The sequence below is a fragment of the Salvelinus namaycush genome, chromosome 11 (genome assembly GCF_016432855.1).
Source record: "Salvelinus namaycush isolate Seneca chromosome 11, SaNama_1.0, whole genome shotgun sequence".
NCBI classification, from domain to species: Eukaryota; Metazoa; Chordata; class Actinopteri; order Salmoniformes; family Salmonidae; genus Salvelinus; species Salvelinus namaycush.
The window spans coordinates 31072230-31096444 of NC_052317.1; the positions used below are offsets into that span (position 1 = coordinate 31072230).

The following is a 24215-nucleotide window of genomic DNA, read 5'->3' on the forward strand; positions in this document are numbered from 1 at the left end:
TATTATTTAATGAGATTTGTCGTATTTCAGATGGTATACCTGTTTGATTGAGAAAGGCCTATGAATATTATGTGGCGTTATCTACACGTGTGTATAGCCTTCAGCTTCTTTAAACAGGTAATGGGGTATAGGTATCAAGTTACAGAACCCGCTGGGAAAAGGGGTGTACGCCTCTTGATGCTCAAGGTATTTCCTTAGGCCAAATGCTGATTTTGGATTGAGTTCAGTTTTTTATTTACACTGAACAAAAATATAAACGCAACATGTAAAGTGTTGGTCCCATGTTTCATGAACTGAAACAAAATATCCCAGAAATTGTGCATATGCACAAAATGTTTATTTCTCTCAAGAATGACATTTTCTGTGTGTATGTAACATTTCTTGGATCTTTTATTTCAGTTGTTGTGTTTATATTTTTGTCTAGTATATTTAGAGGAATACATTTTCGTTCATTGTTTGTTTTTGTTCATCATTTACTTTTGTTCATTGTTCGACTACATTGTTATTGATCTCTACCACAGTTACCATCACCTTTATTTAGAGAATAAAACGACATCTTTTTGCCACATAACACAAGGTGGCAATGATGACATGTAGACCTAATGTAGGCCTAGGTTCCAGTAATCCATTCTTTGTCAATAGTTCCAAAAGTCAAAGCCTTGACAGAAAAATCTACATACATTTGACAACTATTTAAAACTGGAATGTAATTAATTTATGCATTAATGTATTTTATGCACAACACACTCTGTGCATAGCCTACTCATTGCGTAAAACTATTTATAGGTTTATAGGCTATATAGACTAGGATACTCCGAGAATAATGCAATCATGAAGTTTGTGAACTTTGAACCAAAGCAGCGAACAGCTGATGTCGAGGGTCAATGAAAGCTTTGTAAAAAGAGTGATCACAATCACCATTCAGGAGACAAGGTGTGGACAGCAGCAATAATCCTCCACTGAAACTCCGGATATATCGTTTTCCTGTTCCTTTTCAGTACACTGTTCAGATTATTCACTTTGGCTGAGGTGTTATATGAATCAACGGTACAAAGATGCAGCTGCCTGTGGACATATGTGTTTTCCTTTTGTCTCTTGTGGCTCCTGCGGTTCTCTACACTATGAACAATGTCATAAAACAGTAAGTTGGGTTCATCTCACACACTATTTTATTTTGTGTAATGTAATCATGACACACTTTTACCATGATAAACAACACCTGATCCATCCATACTTTTTAGTCAAACGTCTTTCCTAGGCTACACCTTCATAGACGGCAGCTAAAGTTAGGTCATCATTCTTCAGTGGCTTAGTCATTCATTCGTTCAGTCATTCATTCAGATCGGTGATACCTTCGAGGAGAGGAAAAAAGGCCCCAGAGTTTTTCCCTATGTAGTTTCATAAGGTGTGTGAGTTTGTATTACTGATACATGTGTCTCTCTCCTCCACAGGCCTGTAATGGTGTTGACACTAGGAGCTGCCGTACTGTACATTATACCCTACATCATGTCTTTCCTTGTCCTCCATCTTCTCGCATTGCAACACTGGGAAAACATTGACCCCTTGTTTTATGGTATGTAGTAGTCAGAGACCGTAAAGGTGGTAGTAGTATGTGAGCACACACACGCCTCTCATTATAAAGGGGTGTTGAAGATAATTGAAAAGAATGCGTGAGTGAAACTGAATGAGAAAGGTCTCTCTCTCTCTGTCTCTCATTCCCCCTCTCTCTCTCTCTCTCTCTCTCTCTCTCTCTCTCTCTCTCTCTCTCTCTCTCTCTCTCTCTCTCTCTCTCTCTCTCTCTCTCTCTCTCTCTCTCATTCTCTCTTTTAGTGTTGGCTGTGTTTTCCTTCACATGTCTGGTGGGCCTGACCAATGCTTTGGAACAGGATGGCTACATCTCTGGTTACATGGGCTTCTACCTGAAGAAGGTTAATTTAACTAACTAGTCCTTTCCTTTTCCTCATTAATTAGTCATTTGTACTAGATTATTGATTGATATGTGGTTTGGAAAACGCTTTGTAGAAAACTATTTTTTTTATAAGAAATAAATCAGCTATTAAACATGACCTGATCTGTCAGGGGGAGCCCCATCTGAGCGCAGCCTACGCTGTGATGATGAATTACTGGGAGGGAGTCCTGCACTTCCTCCTCTTCCTCATCATCATCCATCGCATGTTCAGGGGGTAAGTGGCACTTCGCTACAGTGATTCTACAGTAGTACCAATAGTGGCAATACGATTTTTGGCGAGATGGTTAAATCTATTTCCTATTCATAAAGGAAGTCCTATCGCAGCCTGGCGCTGTTCTGGGCTGGGTCGTCCATCGCCCACCAGATCGTCTTCATCCCAGGAGTAGTCATCGGTGAGTGTGTTTCAAAGAAAGTGCCTTTACTGTTACTCTCTGGTATAGTCTAACACAGCCAAATAGTGGCAAACAGGTATATCAGGAACAGACATGTTAATATTGTCATGGCTCTTCACGCAGGTAAATATGGTTCAAACATTCATCCCGCCTTCTGGAGGAACACTCCCTTCCTGTTGCTGCCCATCTGGGGAGCCATCCTGCTCTTCAGTAGAGAGAGAGAGCTGCCAATCATTCCTGCAGACAAGGTGAGATACACAGATGGAACAGCAGTGCAGTAAAGCTAACTTTCGACTGGACTGATATGTTTGTTTCATCCATGAACTGAATATGATCAATTCACTTTAAGAGTATAACTAACCATCGTGGGGCAGTCACTAATCACTCCCACACAAAACACACATTCATTACTACAAACCGTAGAAAACATTTCTCAACGAAAACAAGGAGAAATTCAGGTAGGTCCATCCCCGTTGGCTTCTGTTTGCTTCTGTTGGCTGCTTTTCCTTCACTCTGTGGTTCAACTCATCCAAAACCATCTCAAATGGGTTGAGGTCAGGTGATTGTGGAGGCCAGGTCATCTGATGCAGCACTCCACACACTCTCATTCTTGGTTAAATATCCCTTACACAGCCTGGAGGTGTTCTGTCTGGGTCATTGTCCTGTTGAAAAACAAATGATAGTCCCACTAAGTGCAAACCAGATGGGATGGCGTATCGCTGCAGAATGCTGTGGTAACCATGCTGATTAAGTGTGCCTTGAATTCTAAATAAATCACAGTGTCACCAGCAAAGCAGCCCTACACCATCACACCTCCTCCTCCATGCTTCATGGTGGGAACCACACATGCGGAGATCATCCTTTCAACTACTCTGCGTCTCACAAAGACACGGCGGTTGGAACCAAAAATCTCAAATGTGGACTCATCAGACCAAAGGACAGATTTCCATTGCTCGTGTTTCTTGGCCCAAGCAAGTCCCTTTTTCTTATTGGTGTCCTTTAGTAGTGTTTTCTTTTTCTTTGTTTAACACTTTTTTGGTTACAACATGATTCCATATGTGTTTCATAGTTTTGATGTCTTCACTATTATTCCACAATGTAGAAAATAGTAAAAGTAAAGAAAAACCCTAGAATGAGTCGGTGTGTCCAAACGTTTGACTGGTACTGAACCTGAAACGTACAGTACCCCAGTTGGACTGACATAGGTTGTGTTTGTCTGTATTCCTCAGATTGCAGTAGCGCAGAAGAGAAGTCTCCTCTACAGGCCTGTTGACCTGATCCTGTCTCTGCTACTGCTGGGAGCCATGGCCTTCTCTGTCTTCAGGGGCGCTGTAAGTAACAGACCAACCACTCACTTCACTATGGGGGGGATTCCGACCCGAGTTGCACACTTTTCTTACCTTCCAATACTTCATGGATTGAACAATTGAATAATATGACAACTGTCAGGATGAATCAAACCACTGTATTTTTGATTCATCAAAATGCTATTTACCCTATTCGTTTGCGGGGGAGCTCAAGTAAAGGAAGATATGGCGGAGGTTCGTCTACATATACGCTGTATTCTCACCTTGACTTAATTCCCCTCATAATGCCACCACCTTTACGCGCGATGAAACGACCAATAAGGTTGAGCAACCTGTCGGTCCTAAGTGGAACAACGTCTACTTTCTTTTTCCCGGTAGAAAGAACCCCATTCTCCATGCTCTGTCATTTACAAACTGATAAGAGGCTGAGCTATTGATAAGAGCTAGGTACATACGTAAGCCATTTGGATAAGTGGATTGTAAATATAAATGACAGTAGTTTTAGATCTATTTTACCTGATCGATGGAGACAAATGTGAAACCAGTAATATGGCTGCAAACTGAAACATATCAACATATCACCTTTTCCACAGTGAAGTTTATGAAATGCTGGCTTTATAACCAGCAGGGATGACATTTGCACAAATGACAGTATGAGTTGATTTAGGATGTCTAGAAACTGTATGAAAAAAATGAATGTATTTTCTTAAATATTAGCCATTATTGGTAGCCACCGTCAGTTAGATATACCCACATACATTTATATCTGCCACTTTACTGTTAGTTTCCTTACATTTATATCTGCAACTTTAGTGTTTGTTTCCTTACATTTATATCTGCCACTTTAGTGTTAGTTTCCTTGCATTTATATCTGCCACTTTAGTGTTTGTTTCCTTACATTTATATCTGCCACTTTAGTGTTTGTTTCCTTACAATTATATCTGCCCCTTTAGTGTTTGTTTCCTTACATTTATATATGCCACTTTAGTGTTTGTTTCCTTACATTTATATCTGCCACTTAGTGTTAGTTTCCTTACATTTATATCTGCCACTTTAGTGTTTGTTTCCTTACATTTATATCTGCCACTTTAGTGTTAGTTTCCTTACATTTATATCTGCCACTTTAGTGTTTGTTTCCTTACATTTATATCTGCCACTTTAGTGTTAGTTTCCTTACATTTATATCTGCCACTTTAGTGTTTGTTTCCTTACATTTATATCTGCCCCTTTAGTGTTTGTTTCCTTACATTTATATCTGCCACTTTAGTGTTTGTTTCCTTACATTTATATCTGCCACTTTAGTGTTAGTTTCCTTACATTTATATCTGCCACTTTAGTGTTAGTTTCCTTACATTTTGCATCATTCCATTACATCGTTAGTTGACCTTTCTTTCCTCTGTCGAGTTTGTGTGGGTAGCCATAGCGGATCATATTAGGCTAATGTATTCCAAGTTGTGCAATAATTTGGAACAGGTAGTCTAATTGAATCATTAAGGAACACAGACCATAAGTAGCAGTTTAAACCTGGAGCCTGGCACATGGTTCATGACGACTGGACCATTTTCATACAGTTCCATGATTAGTGAGGATTATTAGGGTAGATTTATTGGACTACGGTTCAATCCCTATTGCACACTTTTCTAATCTTCCAATATTTCATGGATTGAACAGTTTAATAATATAACAACTTTCAGGATGAATCAAAGCATTGTATTTTTGATTAATCAATATATTTAGTGCATAAAGGATCTCCAAATCTGTTCTTTTTAAATGATTCATACTTTCCTAACCCCAAAATGTGCCTAAATATTTAGAAATCTACCAGTTGGTGCTGAAACAAAGACGTGTATGTATATATTTAGATGGCTTTCTTTAATGAATCGCTGTATTCTGAACCCATTCTCTCCATGTATTCTAGTGCCTGTCTCCAAAATTCTAATTGAAGATACACTATATTATTTATTTTTTACTGAAAACACTATTGAATGGAAACATCGATGAGTAAATCTGTTGGCCAGCAAGTGGGAAGGTTTTCAGTGGTTGAATTAAATGTATTCAGTGCAGGCAAAAAATAACATCAAATCAAATTTAAAAAAAATTGTCACATACACATGGTTAGCAGATGTTAATGCGAGTGCAGCAAAATGCTTGTGCTTCTAGTTCCGACCGTGCAGTAATATCTAAAAAGTAATCTATAAATTTTACAACAACTACCTTATACACACAAGTGTAAAGGAATGAATAAGAACATGTACATATAAATATATGGATGAGCGATGGCCGAATGGCATAGGCAAGATGCAGTAGATGGTATAGAGTACAGTATATACATATGAGATGAGTAATGTAGGGTATGTAAACATTATATAAAGTGGCATTGTTTAAAGTGACTAGTGATGCATTTATTACATCCAATTTTTTATTATTAAAGTGGCTAGTGATTGAGTCTGTATGTTGGCAGCAGCCACTCAATGTTAGTGATGGCTGTTTAACAGTCTGATGGCCTTGAGATAGAAGCTGTTTTTCAGTCTCTCGGTCCCAGCTTTGATGCACCTGTACTGACCTCGCCTTCTGGGTGATAGCGGGGTGAACAGGCAGTGGCTTGGTTGGTTGTTGTCCTTGATGATCTTTTTGGCCTTCCTGTGACATTGGGTGGTGTAGGTGTCCTGGAGGACAGGTAGTTTGCGCCCGGTGATGTGTTGTGCAGACCTCACTACCCTCTGGAGAGTCTTACGGTTGTGGGTGGAGCAGTTGCCGTACCAGGCAGTGATACAGTCCAACAGGATGCTCTCGATTATGAATCTGTAAAAGTTTGAGTGTTTTCGGTGACAAGCCAAATTTCTTCAGCCTCCTGAGGTTGGGTATGAGGAACTTAAAACTTTCCACCTTCTCCACTACTGTCCTATTGATGTGGATGGGGGGGTGCTCCCTCTGCTGTTTCCTGAAGTCCATGATCATCTCCTTTGTTTTGTTGACGTTGAGTGAGAGGATATTTTCCTGACACCACACTCCGAGGGCCCTCACCTCCTCCTTGTATGCCAAATCTTCTGTTGTTGGTAATCAAGCCTACCACTGTAGTGTCGTCTGCAAACTTGATGATTGAGTTGGAGGCGTGCATGGCCACGCAGTCATAGGTGAACAGGGAATACAGGAGAGGGCTGAGAACACACCCTTGTGGGGCCCCAGTGTTGAGGATCAGTGGGGCGGAGATGTTGTTTGCTACCCTCACCACCTGGGGGCGGCCCGTCAGAAAGTCCAGGACCCAGTTGCACAGGCCGGGGTTGAGACCCAGGATCTCGAGCTTAATGATGAGTTCGGAGGGTACTATGGTGTTAAATGCTGAACTGTAATCAATGAACAGCATTCTTACATAGGTATTCCTCTTGTCCAGATGGGTTAGGGCAGTGTGCAGTGTGCAGTGTGATTGCGATTGCGTCGTCTGTGGACCTATTGGGGCGGTAAGCAAATTGGAGTGGGTCTAGGGTGTCAGATAGAGTGGAGGTGATATGATCATTGATTAGTCTCTCAAAGCATTTCATGATGATGGAAGTGAGTGCTACGGGGCGATAGTCGTTTAGCTCATTTACATTAGCTTTCTTGGGAACAGGAACAATGGTGGCCCTCTTGAAGCATGTGGGAACAGCAGACTGGGATAGGGATTGATTGAATATGTCCATAAACACACCACCCAGCTGGTCTGCGCATGCTCTGAGGACGCGGCTAGGGATGCCGTCTGTGGCCGGCAGCCTTGCAAGAGGGTTAACACGTTTAAATGTCTTACTCACATTGGCCACAGTGAAGGAGAGCCTGCAGGTTTTGGTAGCGGGCCGTATCAGTGGCACTGTATTGTCCTCAAAGTGAGCAAAGAAGTTGTTTAATTTGTCTGGGAGCAAGACGTCGGTGTACGCGACGGTGCTGGTTTTCTTTTCATAATCCATGATTGACTGTAGACCCTGCCACATGCATATCATGTCTGAGCCTTTGAATTGCGACTCTACTTTGTCTCTATACTGACGCTTAGCATGTTTGATTGTCTTGCGGAGGGAATAGCTACACTGTTTGTATTCGGTCATGTTTCCGGTCGCCTTGCCATGATTAAAAGCAGTGGTTCGCGCTTTCAGTTTTGTGCGAATGCTGCCATCAATCTACGGTTTCTGGTTGGGGAAGGTTTTAATAGTCACCGTGGAGTACAACATCACCGATGCACTTGCTAATAAACTTGCTCACCGAATCAGCGTATACATCAATGTTGTTGTCTGAGAATATCCGGAACATATCCCAGTCCACACGATCGAAGCAATCTTGAAGCGTGGAATCCGATTGGTCGGACCAGCATTGAACAGACCTGAGCACGGGCGTTTCCTGTTTTAGTTTCTGTCTACAGGCTGGGAGCAACAAAATGGAGTCGTGGTCAGACTTTTTAAATAATTTTTTTATTTCACCTTTATTTAACCAGGTAGGCTAGTTGAGAACAAGTTCTCATTTACAACTGCGACCTGGCCAAGATAAAGCAAAGCAGTGCAGCACAAACAACAACACAGAGTTACACATGGAATAAACAAACATACAATCAATAATACAGTAGAAAAAGTTGATATACAGTGTGTGCAAATGAGGTAGGATACCGGAGGTAAGGCAATAAATAGGCCATAGTGGCGAAATAATTACAATATAGCAATTAAACACTGGAGTGATAGATGTACAGAAGATGAGTGTACAGGTAGAGATACTGGGGTGCAAAGGAGCAAAAATCAAAAAAATAGATAACAGTATGGGGATGAGGTAGTTGGATGGGCTATTTACAGATAGGCTATGTACAGGTGCAGTGATCTGTGAGCTGCTTGACAGCTGGTGCTTAAAGCTAGTGAGGGAGATATGAGTCTCCAGCTTCAGTGACTTTTGCAGTTCGTTCCAGTCATTGGCAGCAGAGAACTGGAAGGAAAGGCGGCTGAAGAAGGAATTGGCTTTGGGGGTGACCAGTGAGATATACCTGCTGGAGCGCGTGCTACGGGTGGGTGCTGCTATGGTGACCAGTGAGCTGAGATAAGGTGGGGCTTTACCTAGAAAAGGCTTATAGATGACCTGGAGCCAGTGGGTTTGGCGACGAATATGAAGCGAGGGCCAGCCAATGAGAGCATACAGGTTGCAGTGGCGGGTAGTATATGGGGCTTTGGTGACAAAACGGATATCACCGTGATAGACTGCATCCAATTTGCTGAGTAGAGTGTTGGAGGCTATTTTGTAAATGACATCGCTGAAGTCAAGGATCGGTGGATGGTCAGCTTTACGAGTGTATGTTTGGCAGCATGAGTGAAGGGTGCTTTATTGCAAAATAGGAAGCTGATTCTAGATTTAATTTTGGATTTGAGATCCTTAATGTGAGTCTGGAAGGAGAGTTTACAGTCTAACCAGATACCTAGGTATTTGTAGTTGTCCACATATTCTAAATCAGAACCGTCCAGAGTAGTGATGCTGGGCGGGCTGGCAGGTGTGGGCAACGATTGGTTGACGAGCATGCATTTAGTTTTACTTGCATTTAAGAGCGGTTGGAGGCCACGGAAGGAGAGTTGTATGGCATTGAAGCTCGACTGGAGGTTAGTTAACACAGTGTCCAAAGAAGGGCCAGAAGTTTACAGAATGGTGTCGGCTGCGTAGAGGTGGATCAGAGAATCACCAGCAGCAAGAGCGACATTATTGATGTACAGTGGGGCAAAAAAGTATTTAGTCAGCCACCAATTGTGCAAGTTCTCCCACTTAAAAAGATGAGAGAGGCCTGTAATTTTCATCATAGGTACACTTCAACTATGACAGACAAAATGAGAAAAAAAAATCCAGAAAATCACATTGTAGGATTTTTAATGAATTTATTTGCAAATTATGGTGGAAAATAAGTATTTGGTCAACTACAAACAAGCAAGATTTCTGGCTCTCACAGACCTGTAACTTCTTCTTTAAGAGGCTCCTCTGTCCTCCATTCGTTACCTGTATTAATGGCACCTGTTTGAACTTGTTATCATTATAAAAGACACCTGTCCACAACCTCAAACAGTCACACTCCAAACTCCACTATGGCCAAGACCAAAGAGCTGTCAAAGGACACCAGAAACAAAATTGTAGACCTGCACCAGGCTGGGAAGACTGAATCTGCAATAGGTAAGCAGCTTGGTTTGAAGAAATCAACTGTGGGAGCAATTATTAGGAAATGGAAGACATACAAGACCACTGATAATCTCCCTCGATCTGGGGCTCCACGCAAGATCTCACCCCGTGGGGTCAAAATGATCACAAGAACGGTGAGCAAAAATCCCAGAACCACACGGGGGGACCTAGTGAATGACCTGCAGAGAGCTGGGACCAAAGTAACAAAGCCTACCATCAGTAACACACTACGCCGCCAGGGACTCAAATCCTGCAGTGCCATACGTGTCCCCCTGCTTAAGCCAGTACATGTCCAGGCCCGTCTGAAGTTTGCTAGAGAGCATTTGGATGATCCAGAAGAAGATTGGGAGAATGTCATATGGTCAGATGAAACCAAAATATAACTTTTTGGTAAAAACTCAACTCGTCGTGTTTGGAGGACAAAGAATGCTGAGTTGCATCCAAAGAACACCATACCTACTGTGAAGCATGGGGGTGGAAACATCATGCTTTGGGGCTGTTTTTCTGCAAAGGGACCAGGACGACTGATCCGTGTAAAGGAAAGAATGAATGGGGCCATGTATCGTGAGATTTTGAGTGAAAACCTCCTTCCATCAGCAAGGGCATTGAAGATGAAACGTGGCTGGGTCTTTCAGCATGACAATGATCCCAAACACACCGCCCGGGCAACGAAGGAGTGGCTTCGTAAGAAGCATTTCAAGGTCCTGGAGTGGCCTAGCCAGTCTCCAGATCTCAACCCCATAGAAAATCTTTGGAGGGAGTTGAAAGTCCGTGTTGCCCAGCAACAGCCCCAAAACATCACTGCTCTACAGGATATCTGCATGGAGGAATGGGCCAAAATACCAGCAACAGTGTGTGAAAACCTTGTGAAGACTTACAGAAAACGTTTGACCTCTGTCATTGCCAACAAAGGGTATATAACAAAGTATTGAGATAAACTTTTGTTATTGACCAAATACTTATTTTCCACCATAATTTGCAAATAAATTCATTAAAAATCCTACAATGTGATTTTCTGGATTTTTTTCATTTTGTCTGTCATAGTTGAAGTGTACCTATGATGAAAATTACAGGCCTCTCTCATCTTTTTAAGTGGGAGAACTTGCACAATTGGTGGCTGACTAAATACTTTTTTGCCCCACTGTATACAGAGAAAAGAGTCGGACCGAGGATTGAACCCTGTGGCACCCCCATAAAGACTGCCAGAGGTTCGGACAACAGGCCCTCCGATTTAACACACTGAACTCTGTCTGAGAAGTAGTTGGCGAACCAGGCGAGGCAGTCATTTGAGAAACCAAGGCTGTTGAGTCAGCCGATAAGAACGTGATGATTGACAGAGTCGAAAGCCTTGGCCAGGTCGATGAATACAGCTGCACAGTATTGTCTCTTATCGATGGCGGTTATGATATCGTTTAGGACCTTGAGCGTGGCTGAGGTGCACCCATGACCAGCTCGGAAACCAGATTGCACAGCGGAGAAGGTACGGTGGGATTCGAAATGGATGGTGATTTGTTTGTTAACTTGGCTTTCGGAGACCTTAGAAAGGCAGGGTAGGATAGATATAGGTCTGTAGCAGTTTAGGTCTAGAGTGTCTCCCCCTTTGAAGAGGGGGATGACCGCGGCAGCTTTCCAATCTTTGGGTTCTCAGACTATACGAAAGAGAGTTTGAACAGGCTAGTAATAGGGGTTGCAACAATTTCGGTGGATAACTTTAGAAAGAGAGGGTCCAGATTTTCTAGCCCGGCTGATTTGTAGGGTTCCAGATTTTGCGGCTCTTTCAGAACATCAGCTATCTGGATTTGGGTGAAGGAGAAATGGGGGAGCCTCAGTGCAGTGGGCAGCTGGGAGGAGCTGCTCTTATTCTCCATGGACTTTACAGTGTACCATGAACTTTTTGGAGTTTGTGCTACAGGATGCAAATTTCTGTTTGAAAAAGCTAGCCTTTGCTTTCCTAACTGCCTGTTGATATTGGTTCCTAACTTGTCGGTCAGGTCTGAAGTGAACCAGGGGCTATATCTGTTCCTGGTTCTAAATTTTTTGATTGGGGAATGCTTATTTAAGATGGTGAGGAAAGCACTTTTACAGAATAACCAGGCATCCTCTACTGACGGAATGAGACCAATGTCCTTCCAGGATACCCGGGCCAGGTCGATTGGAAAGGCCTGCTCGCTGAAGTGTTTTAGGGAGTGTTTGACAGTGATGAGCAGTGGTCATTTGACCGCAAACCCATTACGGATGCAGGCAATGAGGCAGTGATCGCTGAGATCCTGGTTGAAGACAGCAGAGGTGTATTTGGAGGGCAGGTTGGTTAGGATGATATTTATGAGGGTGCCCGTGTTTACGGATTTGAGGTTGTACCTGGTAGGTTCATTGATAATTTGAGTGAGATTGAGGGTATCAAGCTTAGATAGTTAAGCATGTTAAGCATGTCCCAGTTTAGGTCACCTAAAAGCACGAGCTCTGAAGAAAGATGGGGGGCAATCAATTCACATATGGTGTCGAGGGCACAGCTGGGGGCAGAGGGTGGTCTATAGCAAGCGGCAACGGTGACAGACTTGTTTCTGGAAAGGTGGATTTTTAAAAGTAGGAGCACAAATTGTTTGGGCACAGACCTGGATAGTAAGACAGAACTCTGCAGGCTGTCTCTGCAGTAGATTGCAACTCCGCCCACTTTGGCAGTTCTATCTTGTCGGAAAATGTTATAGTTAGGGATGGAAATTTCATGGTTATTGGTGGTCTTCCTAAACCAGGATTCAGACATGGCTAGGACATCCGGGTTGGCAGAGTGTGCTAAGGCAGTGAATAAAACAAACTTAGGGAGGAGGCTTCTAATTTTAACATGCATGAAACCAAGGCTTTTACGGTTACAGAAGTCAACAAATGAGAGCGCCTGGGGAATGAGAGTGGAGCTAGGCACTGCAGGGCCTGGAATGACCTCCACATCACCAGAGGAACAGAGGAGGAGTGGGATAAGGGTACGGCTAAAGGATATAAGAACTGGTCATCTAGTACGTTCGGAACAGAGAGTAAAAGGAGCAGGTTTCTGGGCACAGTAGAATAGATTCAAGGCATAATGTGCAGACAAATGTATGGTGAAATAAGACAATAATTACTAACCAAGACAGATATGGACAAGGCATATTGACATTAGGGAGAGGCATGCGTAGCCGAGTGATCATAGGGGTCCAGTGAGTGGCTCGGGCTGGAGACACGGCGATTCAGGCAGCTAGCGGGCCGGGGCTAGCAAGCTAGCAGAAGGGCCTTAGAGGGATGACACAACGGAAGAAAGTCTGTTGTAGCCCTCTCGTGCTGTTATGTCTGCAGACCAGTCGTCATGGATCAGCAGGGCTTCGTGTGGTTAAAGGATCCAAGCCAATTGGCAGAATAGGTATAGTGGCCAAAGAATTTGTCCGATGGGCCTCTTAAGCTATCAGTCCAATATGCTCTAGAGAGCTAGCGGGCCGCGGATAGCAGGTTAGCAGATGGGCATTCAGGGGACGTCACGACGGAGGAGCCAGTTGATAAACTCCCTCGGGTGAATTACGTCAGTAGTCCAGTCGTGATGGGTCGGCGGGGGTCCAGGCCGATTGGCAAAATAGGTATTGTAGCCCAAGGAGTGGCTGATGGATCTCTTCGGCTAGCCGGGATATGGGCCTAGCAAGGCTAGCTCCAGGCTAATTGGTTCTTGCTTCGGGACAGAGATGTTAGCCAGGAGTGGCCACTCAGATAGCAGCTGCGATGATCCAGGTGAAAAGGTTCAGAGCTTGCGGTAGGAATCCGGAGATATGGAGAAAAATAAGTCCGATTTGCTCTGGTTTGAGTTGCGCTGTGCAGACTGGCGAGAGTTGTCCAGGCTAATGGTAGCTGATGACCGCTAGCAGTGGCTAACTGGTTACTAGCTAGTAGCTAGTTAGCTGGCTAGCTTCTGTTGGGGTTCCGGTTCAGAAGTGAAGAAATAGCAGATCCATACCACATTGGGTGAGGTAGATTGCAGGAGAGTATGTTGAAGTTGCGGTTAAGAAAAATATATTTTTAAATATATGCGAAGAAAAAATATATAAAAATATATATACATGGGACACGACAAGACGAGAACAAAAAGACGTCTGACTGCTACGCCATCTTGGAGATTTGCCGAAAGGAGGGCGAGGGAGAGCTTTGTATGCCTTGTTTTCAGATCAGCTTGGTTAACATCCCCAGCTACAATAAATGCAGCCTCAGGATATATGCTTTCCAGTTAACATAGAGTCCAATTAAGTTATTTCAGGGCGGTCGAGGTGTCTGCCTGGGGGGGGGGGGGGGGGGGGGGGGCTTTGATTATAATCTAAGAGAATTCTCTTGGTAAATAATGCGGTCGGCATTTCATTGTAAGGAATTCTAGGTCTGGTGAACAAAAGGACTTGAGATCCTGTATGTTGTTATGATCACACTACGACTCGTTAATCATAAGGCATACACCCCCGCCCTTCTTCTTACCAGAGAGATGTTTGTTTCTGTCGGCGCGATGCGTGAAGAACCCGGGTGGCTGTACTGACTCTGATAACATATCCCGAGTGAGCCATGTTTCCGTGAAACAGAGAATGTTACAATCTCTGATGTCTCTCTGGAAGGCAACCCTTGCTCAAATTTCGGCTACCTTGTTGTCAAGAGACTGGACATTGGCGAGTAGTATATTCGGGAGCGTTTACGGAGCCTGAAAAGAAGACCGCTCAGTTTGCCCCTTCTGCAATGCCGTTGTTTTGGGTCGCCTACTGGGATCCGATCCATTGTCCTGGGTGGTGGTCCAAAACAGAGGATCCGCTTCGGGAAGTCGTATTCCTGGTCGCAATGTTGGTAAGTTGACGTTGCTCTTATATCCAATAGTTCCTCCCGGCTGTATGTAATAAGACTTAAGATTTCCTGGGGTAACAATGTGAGAAATAATACATAAAAAAACAAAATACCACATAGTTTCCTAAGAACGCAAAGCGAGGCGACCATCTCTGTCGGCGCCATCTTCCTAACGGGAACCATGTCTCCAAAGCCCGTTAGTCACCAGCATAAGGTACGTCTGAATAACAATTACTGAGAAGTGCGAAGGCGTGCGTAGGAAAGGCGTACATTTCCTAAGTCTGAATCACAGGGTCCATGTAGCCAGTGTGTTTCTTCTTTAGCCAACAAAATTGCACATCATTCTTTGATTGATTGATTCATGTTTTCATTCATTGATCCATTAATCCATTAATCCATCCATCCATCCATCCATCCACCCACCCACCCACCCACCCACCCATCCATCCATCCATCCATCCATCCATCCATCCATCCATCCATCCATCCATCCATCCATCCATTCATTCATTCATTCATTCATTCATTCATCCATTCACTCTTCCTCTCTCTCACTCAGGTGGCCCTTGACTGTCCTCTGGATACCTGCTTCACCTATATCTACCAGTATGAGCCTTACCTCAAGGACCCTGTAGTCTTCCCTAGGATCACGGTGAGTTGAGCCTTACCTCAAGGACCCCGTGGTCTTCCCTGGGATCATGGTGAGTTGTAGAAAATAGAATGAGTAAAACACACATAGATCTTCATTCCATTGTCCGTTATGGCGTACTATCCATATTTGTTCCTGTTCCATGCTGCTTGATAGTGTAGTCGCCATTGCGTCCGTCTTGATGTCGAACGACACGTGTCTTGTTATTTGATTGCTCTAGATGCTGGTGTATTTGTTCTATGCGTTGCCTCTGCTGGCTGCATTCATATACGGGCTGAGGAACCCTGGTTGTACCTGGATGCTGGACTGGGCCATCTTCTTTGCTGGGGCCATAGCCCAGGTAAGAATATTGGTCGCTTCAATGGCAGTTCACACGCAGTGTGATGTACCAAGGATTTGACAAAGCAGCTGTGATACAAATTATATTTTTGATGATTTTTTACACAATTGTTGTGTTTCTATTCTGTTCCTATTATTCATCTTCCATTAACACCCCCTCACACCCATCCTTCTCCTCCCCTTCCCCAGACCCAGTGGTGCCATATCGGGGGATCACTCCACTCCCGAACCCCCTTCACATACCGGGTCCCAACAGACAAATGGTCGACCGTTATGATTCTAAACGGGCTGTATGTAGCTGTACCGATCCTCCTAGCCATCCGATGCCGCCTCAGCCCCACTTTCTTCATGCCTACTGTACCTGAGGGACAGACCAGCCCGGAGAAGAAGGACAACTAAACGCATAACACTACAATTCCCACTGAGCATGGAGTCTGTGAGCGGATGGTCTAGAATGCTACTGTAAGATCAAGAACTACTGTTCCCACAATCCTAAAGAACCCAAACGTTTTGGTGCTGCGGACCACCTACGCTTCTGGAAATGTGACCCTCCAGATTTACAAAACAATATTACATTAATCTAGAACACATCAAGCAAATTAACTTCAATTTCTTACATTATCCGCTCCCTCTGTTGGTTGGAGCCTTTTGGAGTAAAGTTCAGGCCCATGTCTACAACAGCGGAATACAGTGCAGTGCATTAAACAGCCAAAACCAAGCCCTGCTACAAGCCATCTATTCTGCAGTAGCACTCCCTATATGGACTATTGGATCGAGATAAAGCCTGTTTGTGGACATGGCTTTATCTATGTGGCTAGTGAGTCAGTGAGACAGTCTCAGGTGGTATAGTATAGTAGGGCCTAAAAGGCCTATAAACCTGGACTCTGATCACTGACACTGATACAGCAGGACAGCATTGCCTCATAGATTTATCACAGAGGAACTGTGAAACTATGGACCATGTTGAGGACTCTTTTTTTTTTTTTTTTTTGCTGAACAACTGTGTTGTAGTGCTGCTGATAAGACCAGATAACAAGGCATGTTTCACAAGATGTGGTTGGGATTGGAGAGACCACTATAGGAAGTCATGGGTTGAGGGGACAAAGGTTTAGTTAGTATTTATGAAACAAATGATGGCTATTTTTGGAGGGGTTGGGCCAGAATTACTTCAATAAATGTGTGTTATGTGAATACATTAAAATATGTGAACAACTACACTATTCTGTTTCTTTGAGTAGTTGTACTCTGGTCCTGGGTTGGTGTGTATCCTGATGTGTCCATTCTCTATTCTTGTGAAATACTCTGTTTACCTTTTTCATGCAAGTCTGCCTGACTATTGAGGCAACAGGGCAGAGATTCATCAGATACTGAAAGTGGTGGGGTGCTCAGTCTTTCACTGGAACATTGTTTTATCATAATAGTTGCCTAAAACCACTGATGCTGGGGCAGATTTTCCCACCACCTAATGGATAAGCTTTGGACTGGGGGAAATCCTAGGTCTGTGGTTTGAGGCAACTTCTGTCTGGAGTGTTTTCTTCTCACAATCATTGGTCTATTCCTGTTCAAAACTCTCACTGAGTTGTACGTGTTGCGCTAAGACCTCTGAGCTTCCGTCTCTGGTTGATGATGTCATTGGATCCTGTCTATAGTCAGTGACAGTGCACATGTGGGCTAGTAAACTTTGCCCTGCCTGGCAGGTGGCCTCTGCTGTCATCAGTTGATAAGAAGTGAACCCCAGCTAGACAGTATTGTCATACAAAATCAAACTGTTGACAACATACATGATTTCAGACTTCTGTTTTGAACTAAGTTTGACGTCTGGAAAGTAAAAGCCCAGCTTGCGCTCTCTTCCCACATGTTCAGCTCTGCTTTTAATGTCTATGGTTTACCTGTACGGCAATCACTGTCACCTGATTTCAACAGTCAAGCAACTTTTCCAACCGGAGTTTAAATAAATATTGCCTGCTTTTTACTCTCAAAACCTCTCTCTGCTCCACAGTTTATATCCCAGTGAATCAGGCTGTGACAGAGAGGGGGGTCAGGTCTCAGAGCCAACTGAGCCAAGAGGCGACAACCCAAAGTGAGATTAAACTAGCAGTGGTCGTCTAGCAGTGGTGGTATTGGACCAATGGACCAATTCCTTTAGATGAACTTTCTTTTATTGGGTTGATTCTTTTAGATGTATTGTCCTCTATAGGATCCATTCGTACATGTACTTTCCTCTATAGGGTCCATTCGTACATGTACATTCCTCTATAGGGTCCATTCGTACATGTACTTTCCTCTATAGGGTCCATTCGTACATGTACTTTCCTCTATAGGGTCCATTCGTACATGTACTTTCCTCTATAGAGTCCATTCGTACATGTACTTTCCTCTATAGGGTCCATTCGTACATGTACTTTCCTCTATAGGGTCCATTCGTACATGTACTTTCCTCTATAGGGTCCATTCGTACATGTACTTTCCCTCCACAATCCATTCAAAACAGAGACCAAAGAGAGGAGAAAATGTCCTGTTTGTTCCCGACAGAATGAAAACTATTGGCCAGAATGGCCTCTTTCTCTGGGCTTAGAATGATGTGAGGTGAACAACAGAGCTGGTAAATGAGTTGAAGATGTTAAAATGCGAAAGTTATTCGGTTTGTTTTGTTCCTGGATGCTGGTTTAGGAGGCATGGGTTAGCTACAAGCTGCTGTCAGTCTTCCGTGTCTGAGGTACAGCGATGTGGTAGAAACTTACAAAGAAATAGAAATACTAGCGTTAGAGCCCAGCTTCAATCACAAAACTGACCAGATACACTGTCGTCATTCATTTGTTTGTTTTTTAGCTTTATTAAGAATGGAACACAACAGCTGGACAGGACATCATAACAACACCAAAAAAGGGGTGACGACCAATCAAGGACCAGATTCATGGCATCCTACCCATCACATATTGGAGCCGTGCAAAGACTGGGTCTATTGACGATCGAGTAGATATCTTGGGAATGTTTTGTCTCAGTCCGTAGTATTTTAATCTATCCTATTTTATTCCATTTAGATCGATGGGGCTGTTTTAGAATATTAGTTGAGATGCCGATGGGAAACACATGGCTGGACAAGGGTCAGGTATCAATCAGGTGTCAGTCAATAACAAACAAACAAAAACCACAGTATTTACAGTACAGTACAGGCAATCAAAGGGTTAACTTGTTTTTTGGTTAACACGTTTTGATTGTAAGAGAATGGTACATAAAAGAAAACAGGTATTACATTGCCTTGTTGGATTATGTATAAAAAAAATCAACATATATTAACTAGTCCATAATAAATAGTGACGTGACATGAAAAGTTAGCAAATATTAAAAAATGGCACATAAGTTGAATAATAAAACAGCCCTACTATTCAGGGGACCTAAGGGAACATAACAAGTACAGGATACAGACAAAAGCTCTGGGTTAATTGGGACTGAAAGCTAACTAGCTAACTTATTAATTACATCTGTGCTTTATTAACAGAACACAAACAGTAGGATGTTCTGAGATCTAGAACAAGCTTTAAACTTATAAAAACACACTCGCATAGGATACACACTTTCTCTCACACACACGCACGAACACACATCACTGTATTTATGTTTCGATAGTGAGAATAGGTTATTCATAGACATGCCAAGGATTTGCTGTTTCTAAGTTACAGTATTAGCGACCGTGTTAGCGAGAGAGAGACTATTACTGTTGTAAGTAATGGACATGGGTTAAACAAAATCAACAACAAAAGGACAAATCCAAACATGAGATATGGGTGTGTAACACAGAACTTTTTTTGAACTGATGTCAATCGGTCATTTGCATGAAAGTTAAAGTTTTGTACACATAGAGTATCTCAAGTGAGATTTCAATCCAAAGAGACAGACTGAAATAGGTCAGGAAAAGAGAACGTTCAGATGTCAACTATTGTCCATTGTGAGGGGTTGATCCCCTACAGCCCCAGGATAGGTCAGCGGTCAGGCGCAGAGCATTGTGGGAGGTGTAGTATTTGGTTCAGTATTGGCTGTGTGCGTCCACTCCCCTCTCCATGTGGGCCTCTCCTCCGTATCTCCTGTGGTTCCTACGCTCCCGGCGCTGGCCGTGGCGGTGGTTGCGGCGGTACCGGTGGGATCGCCGAGCTGAGGGAGGGGAACACAGGTAGTTACACCTCAAAATTGGTGCAGTAACAACATTTACCATTCTGTTTCTTATTCAGCCCATACTAGAAGGAATACACAAATGTTTATACAGAAAAGCCTACCTGGGTGAATACAGGTTTGTTATCTGAAAAAGGTTGCATAAGACAACACATGTTTAAAAATATAAAAAAATCTGCTGTTTGTCACTCACACTTTGTGCAGATGATCTTGGGCCGGTCCCAGGTGCCATCGGCCCGGCAACGCGCGGTGGGGATGTGGCGCTGGTAAAAACCTTCGGCACACTGGTAACGCACCACTGCATGGATGTCATAATGGGACCGCCGACGGCCAATCAGATGGGCATTCTCCACAGCGGGCGGGGTTCCACACAGCACTGTCAGACGGGACAAGATGAACAATTAAGTCAATTAAGTCAGTGTTGAGCAACAACGAAGAAGATACAGTGTGTACTGTATCTATGGTATCTGGCTTGCAATTTATTTTTTCTCCCTGTATTTCTCCCTGGGTCTCATTCCATTGTCACAGTTACATCAGGGCACCAGACACAGAGATGCATGGTGGGACTTCAGAGAATAGATCTGAGGGCAAGACAGTCACTGGCAATTTAATGCCAGCTTTAAACAAGATGGCAAATGTTAGCTTTGCAGTCCAAGTGAACATGTGGGGTGAGATAAAACAGCAACAGAAAGAGATGAAGGTTTCTGTTTAGATCAACTGGAAGTTTGAAATATTACAGTTTTTCCCAATTCCACACTGGCCCATGAGGAATATTCAGCCAAACCTGTAACTCATTTAGTAAAACCATACACCAAACATGTTACTCATTTAGTAGAGCCATACACCAAACCTGTAACTCATTTAGTAGAGCCATACACCAAACCTGTAACTCATTTAGTAGAGCCATACAACAAACCTGTAACTCATTTAGTAGAGCCATACACCAAACCTGTTACTCATTTAGTAGAGCCATACATCAAACCTGTAACTCACTTAGTAGAGCCATACACCAAACCTGTAACTCATTTAGTAGAGCCATACACCAAACCTGTAACTCATTTAGTAGAGCCATACACCAAATCTGTTACTCATTTAGTACAGCCATACACCAAACCTGTAACTCACTTAGTAGAGCCATACACCAAACCTGTTACTCATTTAGTAGAGCCATATACCAAACCTGTAACTCATTTAGTAGAGCCATACACCAAACCTGTTACTCATTTAGTAGAGCCATACACCAAATCTGTTACTCATTTAGTAGAGCAACACACCAAATATGTTACTCATTTAGTAGAGCCATACACCAAACCTGTAACTCATTTAGTAGAGCCATACATCAAATATGTTACTCATTTAGTAGAGCCATACACCAAATCTGTTACTCATTTAGTAGAGCCATACACCAAACCTGTAACTCATTTAGTAGAGCCATACACCAAATCTGTTACTCATTTAGTAGAGCCATACACCAAATCTGTTACTCATGGATAAAAATGCCACAGGTGAGTACCCCTGTGTTTGGAGAACAATGGAAGCAAACTTGGCAGGTGGAGGTAGAGGTACAGGTACTGCAGAGGTAGAGGTGGAGATGGAGGTGGAGGTACTGTAGAGGTAGAGGTGGAGGTACTGTAGAGGTAGAGGTGGAGATGGAGGTGGAGGTACTGTAAAGGTTGAGGTGGAGGTGGAGGTAGTGTAGAGGTGGAGGTGGAGGTACTGTAGAGGTAGAGGTGGAGGAACTGTAGAGGTAGAGGTACTGTAGAGGTAGAGGTGGAGGTGGAAGTACTGTAGAGGTAGAGGTGGAGGTGGAGGTACTATAGAGGTAGAGGTTGAGAAGCAGGTACTGTAGAGGTAGAGGTGGAAGGGGAGGTACTGTAGAGGTAGGGGTGGAGGTACCGTAGAGGTGGAGGTGGAGGTACTGTAGAGGTAGAGGTGGAGGTACTGTAGAGGTAGGGGTGGAGGTGGACGTAGAGGTACTGTAGAGGTAGAGGTAGAGGTGGAGGTACTGTAAATGTAGAGGTGGAGGGACTGTAAAGGTAGAGGTGGAGGTGGAGGTACTGTAGAGGTAGAGGTGGAGGGACTGTAAAGGTAGAGGTGGAGGGGTAGGTAGAGGTAGTGTAGAGGTAGAGGTGGAGGAACTATAGAGGTGGAAGTGGAAGTACTGTAGAGGTAGGGGTGGAGGTACCGTAGAGGTGGAGGTGGAGGTACTGTAGAGGTAGAGGTGGAGGTACTGTAGAGGTAGGGGTGGAGGTGGACGTAGAGGTACTGTAGAGGTAGAGGTAGAGGTGGAGGTACTGTAAATGTAGAGGTGGAGGGACTGTAAAGGTAGAGGTGGAGGTGGAGGTACTGTAGAGGTAGAGGTAGAGGTGGAGGGACTGTAAAGGTAGAGGTGGAGGGGGAGGTAGAGGTATTGTAGAGGTAGCGGTGGAGGAACTATAGAGGTGGAGGTAGAGGTACTGTAGAGGTAGAGGTAGAGGTACTGCAAAGGTAGAGGTGGAGGTGGAGGAACTGTGGAGGTGAAGGTAGAGGTACTGTAAAGGTAGAGGTGGAGGTAGAGGTACTGTAGAGGTGGAGGTAGAGGTACTGTAAAAGTAGAGGTGGAGGTAGAGGTACTGTAAAGGTAGAGGTGGAGGTAGAGGTACTGTAGAGGTAGAGGTGGAGGTACTGTAGAGGTAGGGGTGGAGGTACTGTAGAGGTAGGAGTGGAGGTGGACGTAGAGGTACTGTAGAGGTAGAGGTAGAGGTGGAGGTACTGTAAATGTAGAGGTGGAGGGACTGTAAAGGTAGAGGTGGAGGTGGAGGTATTGTAGAGGTAGAGGTAGAGGTGGAGGGACTGTAAAGGTAGAGGTGGAGGGGGAGGTAGAGGTATTGTAGAGGTAGAGGTGGAGGTAGAGGTACTGTAGAGGTGGAGGTAGAGGTTCTGTAGAGGTAGGGGTGGAGATGGACGTAGAGGTACTGCAGAGGTAGAGGTAGAGGTACTGTAAATGTAGAGGTGGAGGGACTGTAAAGGTATAGGTGGAGGTGGAGGTACTGTAGAGGTAGAGGTACTGTAGAGGTAGAGGTAGAGGTAGCGGTAGAGGTACTGTAGAGGTGGAGGTAGAGGTAGCGGTAGAGGTACTGTAGAGGTAGAGGTAGCGGTAGAGGTACTGTAGAGGTGGAGGTAGAGGTAGCGGTAGAGGTACTGTAGAGGTGGAGGTACTGTAGAGGTAGAGGTACTGTAGAGGTGGAGGAACTGTAGAGATGGAGGTACTGTAGAGGTAGAGGTAGAGGTACTGTAGAGGTAGAGGTAGAGGTAGAGGTACTGTAGAGGTGGAGGTAGAGGTAGAGGTACTGTAGAGGTAGAGGTACTGTAGAGGTGGAGGTGGAGGAACTGTAGAGGTGGAGGAACTGTAGAGATGGAGGTACTGTAGAGGTAGAGGTACTGTAGAGGTAGAGGTACTGTAGAGGTGGAGGTACGGTAGAGGTAGAGGTACTGTAGAGGTGGAGGTGGAGGAACTGTAGAGGTGGAGGAACTGTAGAGATGGAGGTACAGTAGAGGTAGAGGTACTGTAGAGGTGGAGGTGGAGGAACTGTAGAGGTGGAGGAACTGTAGAGGTGGAGGTAGAGGTAGCGGTAGAGGTACTGTAGAGGTAGAGGTAGAGGTAGCGGTAGAGGTACTGTAGAGGTGGAGGTAGAGGTAGCGGTAGAGGTACTGTAGAGGTAGAGGTAGAGGTAGCGGTAGAGGTACTGTAGAGGTTGAGGTAGAGGTAGCGGTAGAGGTACTGTAGAGGTAGAGGTAGAGGTAGCGGTAGAGGTACTGTAGAGGTGGAGGTAGAGGTACTGTAGAGGTGGAGGTAGAGGTAGCGGTAGAGGTACTGTAGAGGTGGAGGTAGAGGTAGCGGTAGAGGTACTGTAGAGGTAGCGGTAGAGGTACTGTAGAGGTGGAGGTAGAGGTAGAGGTAGCGGTAGAGGTACTGTAGAGGTAGAGGTACTGTAGAGGTGGAGGTAGAGGTAGCGGTAGAGGTACTGTAGAGGTAGCGGTAGAGGTACTGTAGAGGTGGAGGTAGAGGTAGCGGTAGAGGTACTGTAGAGGTAGCGGTAGAGGTACTGTAGAGGTGGAGGTAGAGGTAGAGGTAGCGGTAGAGGTACTGTAGAGGTAGAGGTACTGTAGAGGTAGCGGTAGAGGTACTGTAGAGGTGGTGTAGAGGTAGAGGTAGCGGTAGAGGTACTGTAGAGGTAGAGGTAGAGGTACTGTAGAGGTAGAGGTAGCGGTAGAGGTACTGTGGAGGTGGAGGTAGAGGTAGAGGTACTGTGGAGGTGGAGGTAGAGGTACTGTGGAGGTGGAGGTAGAGGTAGAGGTACTGTGGAGTTGGAGGTAGAGGTAGAGGTACTGTGGAGGTGGAGGTAGAGGTAGCGGTAGAGGTA

General features: G+C 44.2%; 2 protein-coding genes across 2 annotated transcripts in view; one reads left to right on the top strand and one right to left on the bottom strand.

The window, feature by feature from the left end:
- Positions 1 to 885: 885 nt before the first annotated feature.
- On the top strand, positions 886 to 16865 carry zgc:85843 (uncharacterized protein LOC405880 homolog). The gene is made up of 10 exons (XM_039004128.1): positions 886 to 1141; positions 1452 to 1573; positions 1831 to 1928; positions 2080 to 2183; positions 2279 to 2361; positions 2485 to 2609; positions 3591 to 3692; positions 15217 to 15309; positions 15527 to 15646; positions 15835 to 16865. Exons 1-10 carry the CDS (start codon positions 1056 to 1058, stop codon positions 16042 to 16044), a joined length of 1143 nt encoding a protein of 380 aa, XP_038860056.1. The 5' UTR covers positions 886 to 1055; the 3' UTR covers positions 16045 to 16865.
- Positions 16866 to 18460: 1595 nt separating this feature from the next.
- LOC120055343 (neurocan core protein-like) overlaps positions 18461 to 24215 on the bottom strand; it is a 78390-nt gene continuing 72635 nt past the window's right edge. Inside the window, exons 14-15 of the mRNA XM_039003214.1 lie at positions 20006 to 20188; positions 18461 to 19794 (exon numbers count right to left, since the gene is read on the bottom strand). Coding sequence (XP_038859142.1) covers positions 19670 to 19794; positions 20006 to 20188 — 308 coding nt within the window. The 3' untranslated portion in view covers positions 18461 to 19669. The remainder of the gene's footprint in view (positions 19795 to 20005; positions 20189 to 24215) is intronic.